This window comes from Pan troglodytes, chromosome 1, assembly GCF_028858775.2.
Source record: "Pan troglodytes isolate AG18354 chromosome 1, NHGRI_mPanTro3-v2.0_pri, whole genome shotgun sequence".
NCBI classification, from domain to species: domain Eukaryota; kingdom Metazoa; phylum Chordata; class Mammalia; order Primates; family Hominidae; genus Pan; species Pan troglodytes.
This window is the reverse complement of record NC_072398.2, coordinates 17,980,138-17,992,141: the sequence shown is the minus strand read 5'-3', so window position 1 is coordinate 17,992,141 and position 12,004 is coordinate 17,980,138. Positions and strand designations below refer to the sequence as shown.

At 50.1% G+C, this 12,004-nt stretch overlaps 1 protein-coding gene across 4 annotated transcripts in view; it reads left to right on the top strand.

Annotated features, from left to right (window-relative positions):
• The window catches only part of TRIM67 (tripartite motif containing 67), a 55,285-nt gene that overhangs the window by 34,628 nt on the left and 8,653 nt on the right, over positions 1–12,004 (top strand). For 2 of the 4 annotated variants that reach the window (XM_016940810.4, XM_009441652.5), the window contains exons 2-7: positions 404–499; positions 2,068–2,190; positions 3,173–3,283; positions 4,382–4,535; positions 7,460–7,605; positions 10,268–10,406. In XM_016940810.4, coding sequence (XP_016796299.2) covers positions 404–499; positions 2,068–2,190; positions 3,173–3,283; positions 4,382–4,535; positions 7,460–7,605; positions 10,268–10,406 — 769 coding nt within the window. Of the gene's footprint in view, positions 1–403; positions 500–2,067; positions 2,191–3,172; positions 3,284–4,381; positions 4,542–7,459; positions 7,606–10,267; positions 10,407–12,004 lie in introns of all 4 variants that reach the window. The other 2 variants (XM_054660076.2, XM_054660073.2) reach the window with 1 other exon arrangement.

The window sequence follows — 12,004 nt, the reverse complement described above, 5'->3', positions numbered from 1 at the left end:
GACGGAACTTGACCTGGGGTCTGGAATGTCCATACAAGCGTGTACTGATTATGGATAGAGGGGGCCAGGCCAAGCCAAGGACTCTATTTATCTTCTTATCTTGGGCTCTGCAAACATCAGGGGCAGACCTGTTTGCTTCAACCCGTTAGTTGAGTGCTCCTTACCTCTATCCAGCTTTGGGGATGAGAAAGGAGAGTGTAGGCCAATCTACCACTGTTGGAAAAATAAACAAATGTTGTAGAGATCATTGGTCAGTGGTGGTCCCTTCATCAATGAGAATAGCAGATGCGTGGGATCAGTCCTATCCCCTCTTATAAACATAAGCTTTTATGATGAAGTGCAAATTTTCTCTCTGTGCCTTTCACAACTAATTTTTCTTTTCAACATGTGATATCTTTTTCAGGCACAACTATCTCAGGCCTTAAATGGAGTTTCAGATAAGGCAAAGGAAGCAAAGGAGTTTCTGGTTCAGCTAAAGAACATATTGCAGCAGATCCAGGTGAGCACAGCTCTGGCGTCGGGAGAAATACTCAGTGTGGAAAGTTTGCACGTTGTGCATCGTATTAAGAAGAAAGGGGCGGGGCACGGTGGCTCACACCTGTAATCCCAGCACTTTGGGAGGCCGAGGCAGGCAGATCACCTGAGATTGGGAGTTTGAGACCAGCCTCACCAACATGGAGAAACCCGTCTCTACTAAAAATACTAAAAATTAGCCGGACGTGGTGGTGCATGCCTGTAATCCCAGCTACTCTGGAGTCTGAGGCAGGAGAATCACTTGAACCTGGGAGGCGGAGGTTGCAGTGAGCCGAGATTGTGCCATTGCACTCCGGCTTGGGCAACAAGAGAGAAAGTCTGTCTCAAAGAAAAGAAGAAGAAGAAGAAGAAGGAGAAGGAGAAGGAGAAGGAGAAGGAGGAGAAGAAGAAAGGAAAAGTCTTTAGGTTATGTGTCCTACCCTATAGCCTTGGGTGCTGAAAGTATCACATATTCAACTCATTGGCACACAAGCGACACCTGATACAGAAAAGGACTTTTACATGGAGCCAGTTAGAGAGAGCTGGAAAGATGTGATCTAGCACTCTACGTGCCATATCGTCCTTTGTGGCATCTGTATATGGTGCTTTTGTGGCCGAATATGCCCATGTCATCAATGCATCAAAATATAAATGCATCATTTTCTAAACAAATGTGTTTACTAAACTCTTATGCTGTGTCATGTACTGAGCCCAGCACAAGATACAAAGACCAATGAGGCACCATCTGTGGCCTCAGGGTCTGTCTATAGGGGAGAACGTGCACACACAGGTGCTCCTGTGTGAATGTGCACACATAGAGGAACTGCTCATAAGATAAGAAAGCATTAACATATCTGGAGGAATAAGAGGGACTGAGGGCCCTTGAATTCTTTTTTTTTTTTTTTTTTTTGAGACGGAGTCTCACTCTGTCGCCCAGGCTATAGTGCAATGGCACGATCTCAGCTCACCGCAACTTCCGCCTCCCGGGTTCAAGCGATTCTCCTGCCTCAGCCCCCTGAGTAGCTGGGATTACAGGCATGTGCCCCTACACCCAGCTAATTTTGTATTTTTAGTGGAGACGGGGTTTCTCCATGTTGGTCAGGCTGGTCTCCAACTCCCGACCTCAGGTGATCCACCCGCCTTGGCCTCCCAAAGTGCTGGGATTACAGGCGTGAGCCACTGCGCCAGACCTGTTCTATTACTTTAAATACACATACACACACACACACACAATGTATGAGATTATGCTGTGAACAACGTGTATCCTGCCTTTTTTCTTTCTTAACAGTCTCTCATGAGCATTTTACCATGGCATTAAAAGTGCCCTATGAACAAGATTTGAATGACTACAGAATATTCTGCCATATGGCTGTGCTGAGATTCATAGTAACTGCCTTAATTCATATAAATATTATCTCTAATTTAACAACATTATAGAGAAATCTAGGATGAACTTCTCTGAAATATATCTTTGTCTATAGCACTCACCAGATTTTAACATCTTCCCCCCTAAAACTCTCTGCTTCTTCCCAACCAACCCCCAACCTCTGCCAGGAAAATGGACTGGACTACGAAGCCTGCCTGGTTGCTCAGTGTGATGCCCTTGTGGATGCTTTAACTCGTCAGAAAGCCAAGCTGCTCACCAAGGTGACTAAAGAGAGGGAACACAAGTTGAAGGTAGGTACCTGGGGGACTGACACATTGAATCCCTGCCACATCCTCTGCACCCAGCGTGGGGTGGAGCACAGAGTAGGCACTGGGTAAATAACAGCTAAGTGAGTGAGTGAGTGAGTGAGCTAATGAATGAATGAGGCAAGGAAGGGATGCACCAGCTGGTTCAGTTACATTCATGTGACCTGAGAGAGACCAATCAATATGCCCTGTATCTTGAGGGTTTCAAGTCAGAAGTCCACCCTCTCCCTCCCTGTTTCTGTCTAAGGGACTATTCTTGTTCTCATTTTGCAGAGCAGAAGTGACCAATGACAGTGACTAGCCCTGACCCTGTTCAGGTCTCCAGCTCTGTCCCCTTCTTCAGGTTCTCTCTGATATCTCATGTACTCAGCAGTCAGCAATAACATACACAGCCAGTTCCCACCAAGGGAAGACGAGACTCTCCCCTCACATCACACTGAGTCCCTAACTCAGCCAGGCACCCATGAACTCTCTGAGTTGATGACGGGCTGTCACTGTCTGAGGAGCTCCATCTATGCTAGAGACATTTCATAACTGGACCAGAAAATATTACTGTCAAGAAAAGGAGGAATGCATGCTGGAAATGATCCCATGGTTCATAAGTGAGGGGGCTAAGACCATTGTGTTATCCAGGGCCACTGAGTGGTCGGAAGCCAGCCAAGAAGCTGGTCACTGATTGTATGGAGAGTTCCAGATTATGCTGTTTCTCTGCATGACTATCATGAGTTTAGAAATGTTTCTGTGTTGGGTGTTGAAGCCCTGCTTGTTGGGAAGTGAGTCCACTTATTTCCCAGCAAAGAGGACACATGGAGCTTAGCAGCAGAGCCGAGAGAGGAGCTGGTGTAAGGTGGTCCAGGCCAGCGCCGCCTCTTCCAGGCTGTATTGGCCCTAGTTCCCTGACTCTTGTGGTGGCCTGCCTGCCCTTCCTCTCATGAGACAGTTACTTAGAGGAGTCTTTCCCTTGCAGATGGTTTGGGACCAGATCAATCACTGCACACTGAAGCTGCGCCAGTCCACTGGACTGATGGAGTACTGCCTGGAGGTGATCAAGGAGAACGACCCCTCCGGGTTCTTACAGGTGAGCCTGTCCCTGGAAGACACAAAGTGGGCTTCCTCCAACTGTCCCACTGTTCCCCAAATCAGCCCAAGTTCTAGGCAAGATCCTTTCACGGCTTGGATTGAGTAGATTCTCCTTTGCTCAATGATTCCAGAAGACCTAGGCTCTCACCTTGGCTCTGACTCTCACTAGATGTGACCTAATTTGCATCATGCATGAAACGAGGAGGTGAAATGACATCATCTCTAGGGCTGAAATGCCTCACTGCAACATTTTCCCCAAAAGGACAGTCTTGCCAAACAAGCTGGACAGATTGCACCAGAAGAAGCAAGTTAGCAGAATCCACATGGCCCATTATCTCAATGTGCAGAGTCCTGCAGGCCTGGCTGGTGACCAGCTGCCTACAGAGACAGTGCAATTTTCTCGGGGCCATCTCTCCTGCATTCAGGCTGACTCAGGGTCATGAGTATCTCTCAGGAACATGGCAGTGATTCAGCCTCTGTTGGTGGGGAAAATGATGAATCCCTTTGATTATTTCCCAAGAAAGATACACGAGACCCTGGCTCGACAGGGACACGTGCAAATGTCTAATAAGCAGGACTTTCCAGCAAAGGGGAGCAGAACCATGGGTGTGATGCAGTCAAGTTTGGAGCAGAAGTCGCAGAACAACTCAGAGGAAACACACGGGCAGGGGGCAGATGTGGGCTTCAAAACTTTAGGGGTGTGGAATATGCTTTCTTTAGACACTGGGGCAAACTGCTAGTATGTTTCACTTTGCAAAGTACTAGATCTAGGAAGACAGATCTAATGAAGGATGCATTTGTGTATTTAAAAAACATCTTGTATTTCTCAATAGTGTTTGCTACAATCTCTTTAAGCATCAAGTGCTTCTTTCCATTTCATGTGGTTATGAAATACGATTGAAACAATATTTCAATGCATTTTTAGACAGCCTGTGCTGGGTGGACAGGAGTCATTTAATCTCTGCCATGGCTCCAGAGCACAACCCTTTTCTGTCTCTGAGTCCCATAGAGACAAAGCCCCCACCTCTTCCTCACCCCTGGCTGCACAATTTTTCCTTTGCAAAGCAAAACCTTAAACTCTTTGCTCCCCTTTAAGATCTCAGATGCTCTGATCAAGCGCGTCCAGGTGTCTCAGGAGCAGTGGGTCAAAGGCGCCCTGGAGCCGAAAGTGTCTGCGGAGTTTGATCTGACTTTGGACAGCGAGCCGCTGCTGCAGGCCATCCACCAGCTGGACTTCATTCAGATGAAATGTAGGGGTGAGCCGTGGTTGGCCCCAGTTCAATCAGTGCTTCTTTCAAAAGAGGCATGCAGTCTGAGGGGCCAGCTCGGTGCCACAGGGAGACCTGTGATGCACGGAGTGTGGCAGGGTGGGAGAGTAGGAACGCCAGGGTCACGGACCTAGGTTCAAGTCCCAGCTCAGCCCCTGACAGCCATGTGAGCTGGGATGAGAAGCACCAGTCAGAATCTGAGGCTTCCCATTTGTGAAAAAGACAATCATTTGTTCAACGACAATCATTTGTTCATTCAGAAGTGCTTGGAAAGTGTCTACTATGTGCCAGGCACTATTCCACATGCTCAAGATGCGGTTGAACAAGTCTACCAACTCACAAGATTGGGCTTACGCTCTCGAGAAGGAAATAGACACTAAACAAATGTATAATAGAATGTTGGATGGTGGCAGGTGCTATGAAGAGGAATCACAGGAAAGGCCAGCAGTAGATGCCATGGGGTGAGATTTGAGGTGAGGAGGAGGAAGTGGTGGCAGAGGAGGAGGAGGTGGAGGAGGTAGTCATGGAGGAGGAGATGGAGGAGGAGGAGGAAGAGGTAGTGGAGGAGGAGGACATAGTGGAGGAGGAGGAGGTGGTGGCTGAGATAATGGAGGAGGAGGAGGAAGTGGTGGCAGAGGAGGAGGAGGTTGAGGAGGTAGTCATGGAGGAGGAGATGGAGGAGGAGGAGGTGGAAAAGGAGGAGGTGGTGGCTGAGATAATCGAGGAGGAGGAGGAGGAGACGGAGGAGGAGGAGGAGACGGAGGAGGAAGAGGAAGAGGTAGCAGAGAAGGAGGAGGTAGTGGAGGAGGAGGAGGAGGTGGAAGAGGAGGAAGTGGTGGCTGAGATAGTGGAGGAGGAGGAGGTAGTAGAGGAGGAGGAGGGGGTAGTGGAGGAGGAGGACATAGTGGAGGAGGAGGAGGTGGAAGAGGAGGAGGTGGTGGCTGAGATAATGGAGGAGGAGGAGGAGGTAATGGTGGAGGAGGAGACGGAGGAGGAGGATGAAGAGGTAGCGGAGGAGGAGGTAGTGGTAGGAGGAGGTGGAAGAGGGGGAGGTAGTGGCTGAGATAGTGGAGGAGGAGGAGGAGGAGGTAATGGTGGAGGAGGAGATGGAGGAGGTGGAGGAGTGGAGATGGAGGAGGAAGAGGTAGCGGAGGAGGAGGAGGTAGTGGAGGAGGAGGAGGAGGTAGTGGAGGAGGAGGAGGAGGTAGTGGAGGAGGAGGTGGAAGAGGAGGAGGTGGTGGCTGAGATAGTGGAGGAGGAGTAGGTAGTAGAGGAGGAGGAGGGGGTAGTGGAGAAGGAGGAGGTGGTGGCGGAGGAGGAGGAGGTGGAGGCAGTAGTGGTGGTGGAGGAGGAGGAGGAGGAGGAGAAGTAGGGAGAAGAATCTAGGCGAAGCGTTTTGCAGGCAGCAGAGGGATAGCAAGTCCAAAGTCCCTGAGGCAAGAATCAGTTTTCTCTGTCCCAAGAGCAAGAAGGTCAGAGGTGAGAGCAGAATGAGCAAGGTGGGTTCAGAGACCCTAGAGGGTTAAGTAAAGTTTGCATAACTTGCCCCATTATGAAATCAGCAAATGCTGGCCAGAACCAGAGTCCTACTCTGCATGCTGCCCCTCCACAGATGTCAAGGGAGGGGAGGTAAAGCTCTTTGGTTTTTGTGGACTGAGGGCCACACTTGCAGAATCTGTGAACTCAGGAAGTCCTTACCTGCATAATTTGTGGCCATTTTAAACTAAAGAAGGAAGTCTCTCTCACATTGCCGTGCTCACTCCCACACAGCTTGCACCTCCAGGAAGGTCTGGAAAGGCCATTTGCCCCAGGTGTAAATGACACGCAGTGCTGAGAAGCAGGAGGAGCCTGGCAGAGTGGAGGAGCTGCAGTGGAAGAGAGAGGTCCCCTTGGAAAGTGGGGGTGTGGAGGGGGGGCTTAGGGCCACTCCAGATGCTGCTTCTAGCTGGATGTGGTCACTGGACTGGTCAGGGGTAACTGGACTGGATGGGGTCACTGGCTGGTCAGCGTTCAGAGAGGAAGCGGGAGAGCAGAGCAGCAGGGCCCAGGGGATGGAGCGAGGACTCCTACCGGCTCGTTAACTGAGCCTGGGAGTCAGTCTGTGCTCAGCCGGTCCCGTGCCCAGATTCTTGGAACCAAATTGAAATATGTACTTTTAACAAAACCAGTGTTTCGATTTTCCCTTAAAAATAAAAAAAAAAGGTCAAAGTGGACTCTATCGATTTCTAAAATCTCTTGAGCCTGAATAGAGCTAGAAAATTTGTAAACTTCTCCCACTCTCACCTTAATAGGACTTCTGATACAACTGATTCAAATCCTTAGTTCTTTAGGTTGACTGTCCAATACTCGAGACTTGCTTCTGTTGCCTGGATCTTGTCCCCTGACCTTTTAAATGCTTCCAGCCAAAGGTTTAAAGGCATCTCCCCTCACCTTCCCAGTTCCAGGCATGAGCTGCAGGCTGGCTGCCACTTAGCTGTGGGCCCTGCAGAGAGGATTCCTAGGGACTTGTGCCACGCACAGGGAGCCTGGACTCTGTTGGAACTGTTGATGCGTTCCTCATGAGTCTGAGTCAAAACCAGTGGTTCTCAGTGGGCAGATGGGAAAGAGGACATCCTTCCTTAGGGCCATAGGCTCAGAGGAGTGGGGCCATCTGCCACGGCCCCCTGAGATTCCAGGAAGGACAACCCCTAGGTTTGAGAAGTGCAGGTCACCTGTGCTTGGCTTCATCCCCAGACCACCTGGAGACTGACTCCTGGGCGTCTGGGAGTGACTACAGGGTGGCCAGGGAGGGAATTTAGCCTGGCTGTCCTCTGGGGGCCAGGACCCCTGGGATGGGGTGGGGTGGGGGACCGGGCTGGGGCTCTCGGAGGGTTTCCTGCCCTAACTCATGCGTGTCCCCCTCGCAGTGCCACCCGTCCCCCTACTGCAGCTGGAGAAATGCTGCACCCGTAACAACAGCGTCACGCTGGCCTGGAGGATGCCACCCTTCACCCACAGCCCCGTGGACGGCTACATCCTGGAGCTGGATGACGGTGCCGGGGGACAGTTCCGGGTGAGGCCTTGCTGCTTATTTGGCAGGGATTGAGGGTACCAATGCAGAGGCAAGAGTGGCTCCCACTGCCCCAGACTCTGGTTCAGCCCATGGGGACATTGTGTTGCCATCCTGAGGGGACACTGGCCAAAAGGATAAAGAAGGCTGGTGGAGATGGGGCTTCCCTCCCAAGGGCTAGGTCTGGGAGGACTGACACAGGCGTGGGGCTGGAGGAGAACTCAGAGAAGGTGTTTCCTGCACCCACCTCCTTTCCCGTTTACCCCCAGCCCCTCACACAGCAACACATTCCCTCAGCGGGTTGTATCACACCTTGTCTTGTCTCATCCTCTAATTATTTCACCCGGCTCTGTCTTGTCTTGGGAGGTATCATTTCTGGAGATGAGGAAGCACTGTCTGACCCTCATATACCTGGCAAGGTACTGGGCATATAGAGGATGCTGGATAAATGGTTGTTGAATCGGGACAACATTCTGCAGTCATGTCCCTGCTGATAGACTATCAAGGGTTCTTAGTGAGCCAGAAATGCATCTTCTACTCCCCATCTGCTAGAAACCCTGGAGCAGGACTCCACCCCAACCCAGCCCTAATAGAGCACTACCTCGAGATTTCACTCCGTGACGTTCAGGCGGACATGAATGCCAGGGAGCACAAACTCTGGGCCTTCTCAGATCACCTGGTTCCTAGCCCAGAGAAGATTAAATAAACACTCATTCCAACAAACCACTGCAATCATAACAACACTCGCATCTCTTCTTCTGGGAAGTTGCACCCATTTAACAAACCTTGCCGAAGGTCAACATTCCCTTAGTTTCTCTCAAAGAGATGTACATATGTGTTGTTTTACTTTGTGTTTGAAAAATACAGGAATGTAAGAATTATGGAAATAATTGCAGCACTTCCTTGGGAATTACTGAGTCCCATGTGAATATGGGCCAATTAGGGAGGTAAGATGAGATAGCTTGAGCCAGGTCACTGAGTGCAGACCCCAGTCACTCCTGTTGTGCAAATCAGCCAAGAACTGAAAGAGCTCGTCCACCCGAAACCAAGAGGAGAGCCAGTATTTTTGAAATGGGAAGAAAGAAAAGGCTGTTTGGAAATATTAAAAGAAGCAGCCACAGAGCTTAAAAATGGTCCCTCCTCTTTGAGACATGGCCACTAACAAAAGCTAGACCTAAGGGCTAGGGTTTATAAGGAAGAGGGTCTTACAGTGGGAAAAGTGTGGATGTTGCATGCAGACAGACCTGGATTTGAGCTGTGGCTCCTATATGGATTAGCTGTGATCTTAGACCACATTATTTAATTAGCAGAAAATAATGACATGGGAGAGGCAAAAGGCTATGCATTTGGGGGGTTGAATAGGACAAAGGTAACTTTGAAGCGAATGGAGAACAAGATCAATCTTTAGAAAAGTATCTTTGGGGGCCAGGCACGGTGGCTCACACCTGTAATCCCAGCACTTTGGGAGGCCAAGGCGGATGGATCACTTGAGGTCAGGAGTTTGAGACCAGCCTGGTCAACATGGTGAAACCCCATCTCTACTTAAAATACAAAAATTACCCGGGCATGGTGGCGGATGCCTGTTGTCCTAGCTACTCTGGAGGCTGAGGCACAAGGATCACTTGAACTTGGAAGGCAGAGATTGTAGTAAGTCAAGATTACACCACTGCACTCCAGCCTGGGTGACAGAGTAAGACTCTGTCTCAAAAAAAAGAAAAAGAAAAGAAAGAAAAGAAAAGTATCTTTGGGGCCAGATGCAGAAATGTCTCACCCTTTGGAAAGACCAGAAAACAGCAGCTCCAGGAGGGCTAAGGAGTGGAAGATGCCAGCCTCAGGGGTGGGAGGAGACAAAGGAGTGGATGTGCCCGTGGCTCAATAGTCTTGTTGACCAGGTAGACCTTGGCAGAGTCAGGATGTTCCTGGTCAGTAACCTGGCTGGCTGCAGACCCGGGAAGCCTGCCTCACCAGGACCCCATCACGCCTCGCCGCCTCACAGGCAGAGGGGCCAGGCAGCCAGTAGTAAGGCATTCATGCCCAAGTTGGTCAAGTTCTGTGAGCCAGCCATGACTGAATGTAATTTCCCTTTTTAATAACTTCTATTTGGGTAAGAATTTTTTTTTTAATTTTTTGGCTGGGCATGGTTGCTCACACCTGTAATCCCAGCACTTTGGGAGGCCAAGGCAGGAGGATCACCTGAGGTCAAGAGTTCGAGACCAGTCTGGCCAACAAATAGGGAAACCCCATCTCTACTAAAAAAAAAAATATATATATATATATATATATATATATATATATACATATAAAAATTAGCTGGGCATGGTGGTGCATGCTTGTAGTTCCAGCTACTTGGGAGGCTGATGCAGGAGAATCACTTGAACTCGGGAGGCGGAGGTTTCGGTAAGCCGAGATCACGCCACTCCACTCCAGCCTGGCAACAGAGCAAGACTCTGTCCCTCAAAAAAATAAAAACAAAAATTGTTTAGAAATGGGCCCTGCAATGTTGCCCAGGCTGGACTCAAGTGATGCTCCCACCTCAGCCTCCTGAGTAGCTGGGACTACACCTGGCAATAGCACTTTTAATGTCAATGTGTTTCCAGAAGCCATTTGCTAAGAGGAGTTTTCCAAATGCTAGAGGAGCCTGGTGAGCAGCATTGTTCTCTTTCAGGAAGTGTACGTCGGTAAGGAGACTTTGTGTACCATCGACGGTCTTCACTTCAACAGCACCTACAACGCCCGAGTTAAAGCTTTCAACTCTTCTGGTGTCGGGCCTTACAGTAAAACTGTCGTCCTGCAGACGTCCGATGGTGAGCATCGGGATCTCTTAGTGGGAAGAACAGATTCATCATTTTATCCAGTGACAACCAGACAGCCACTTGCGGCAGCTATGATGACGGGGTAGGGGTGGGGGGTGGTGCTGGGCACAGCTGGGTTCTCCAAGGGCGTGCCCTTCTGGGACCACAGGCGGGCTCCCAAAGGACAAAGATTGACTCCTAGGGCCAACCCACATTTCATCCCGTGGACCAGGGGAAAGGATGAGCTGCTGAAGATGGGGGAGAGAGGAAGTGCAGGGCCGGAGGGGCCGGTTGAGGTGCATATGCCTCACCCTGCTCTGCACACACAGCTCCTTGCTGCACCCACGTGGCCTACAAGCCACGAAAGAAACATTCATTTACCCCATTGTGCTGGACTAAATGTGAAGTAGCTGAGGGAGGCTAAACTTCTCCCACTTCTCAAGGGCCAAGGAGTGAGTAGGACAGTCCCAGACAAGAAAACTCCACAATAGATGCAGTGGGCCCACACCAGTCCCTACATTTGAGCCTTTCTCACAGCGGAAAAGTGCCCTTTAATCCCCAGCATCAGAGCTCACATCCAGTGGTTTATATACCTACCTGCAGCCTTTTAGGTCTTGGGCAACAACAGCATGTTGATATTAATTCAGTGGAATTTTGATCATCTGAGTTCTTAGCAGGGAGCAATGAGAGAAATAGGAATCACATTCCAAAGAGAGTTCTGCTCCCCCAGGTGTGGCCCAGCCCAGGCTTCAGAGGCAGTTTCCAGCTCCCCACTGCCTCCAAGAAGAGGGCAAATCCTGCATTCATTGTTATCATTTAGTCCACACGTCCTCTGACTGCCACAGCTGGATGGTCTCCTAGAGGCAGGGAGGAGTAGGAGCATGAGCAGATGCTGGTGTCAAAAGGCCCAGCCAGGGACACTTTTCTGAAAATGATGCCACCTGCAGAGTCACTTTGTACACCCCTAGAGGAGAGCTCGCTAGCTTCTGCCTCTAGACTCTCCTGCCTGCCCAGAGATGAGCGGTCCTTGCCCTGTGCATTGTGGTCATGACTTTAGAGTAAGGGCCTCACTTCTGACAACCTGGGGGGTTGGGGAGCAAAAGGGGGCACCACCTGATGGGCTGCAAAATGGAGAATTGAGCTTTGTGATTTTGGCCACATCGCTTCACCTCTCTGTGTCTCAAATCTCCCACCCACGAGGTGGCTCATCAATACCTATTTCCTCCTGTACTTTTTTTTTTTTTTCTTTTGAGATGAAGTCCCACTCTGTTGCCCAGGCTGGAGTGCAATGGCACAATCTTGGCTCACTGCAACCTCTGCCAACCTGTTCAAGTGATTGTCCTGCCTCAGCCTCCCAAGTAGCTGGGACTATAGGCGCCCACCACCATGTCCAGAGAATTTTTTTTTTTTTTGAGACGGAGTCTTGATCTGTCACCCAAGCTGGAGTGCAGTGGCATGATCATGGCTCACTGCAAGCTCTGCCTCCCGGGTTCACACCTTTCTCCTGCCTCAGCCTCCCGAGTAGCTGGGACTACAGGCACCCGCCACCACGCCCTGCTAATTTTTTTGTATTTTTAGTAGAGACAGGGTTTCACTGTGTTAGCCAGGAT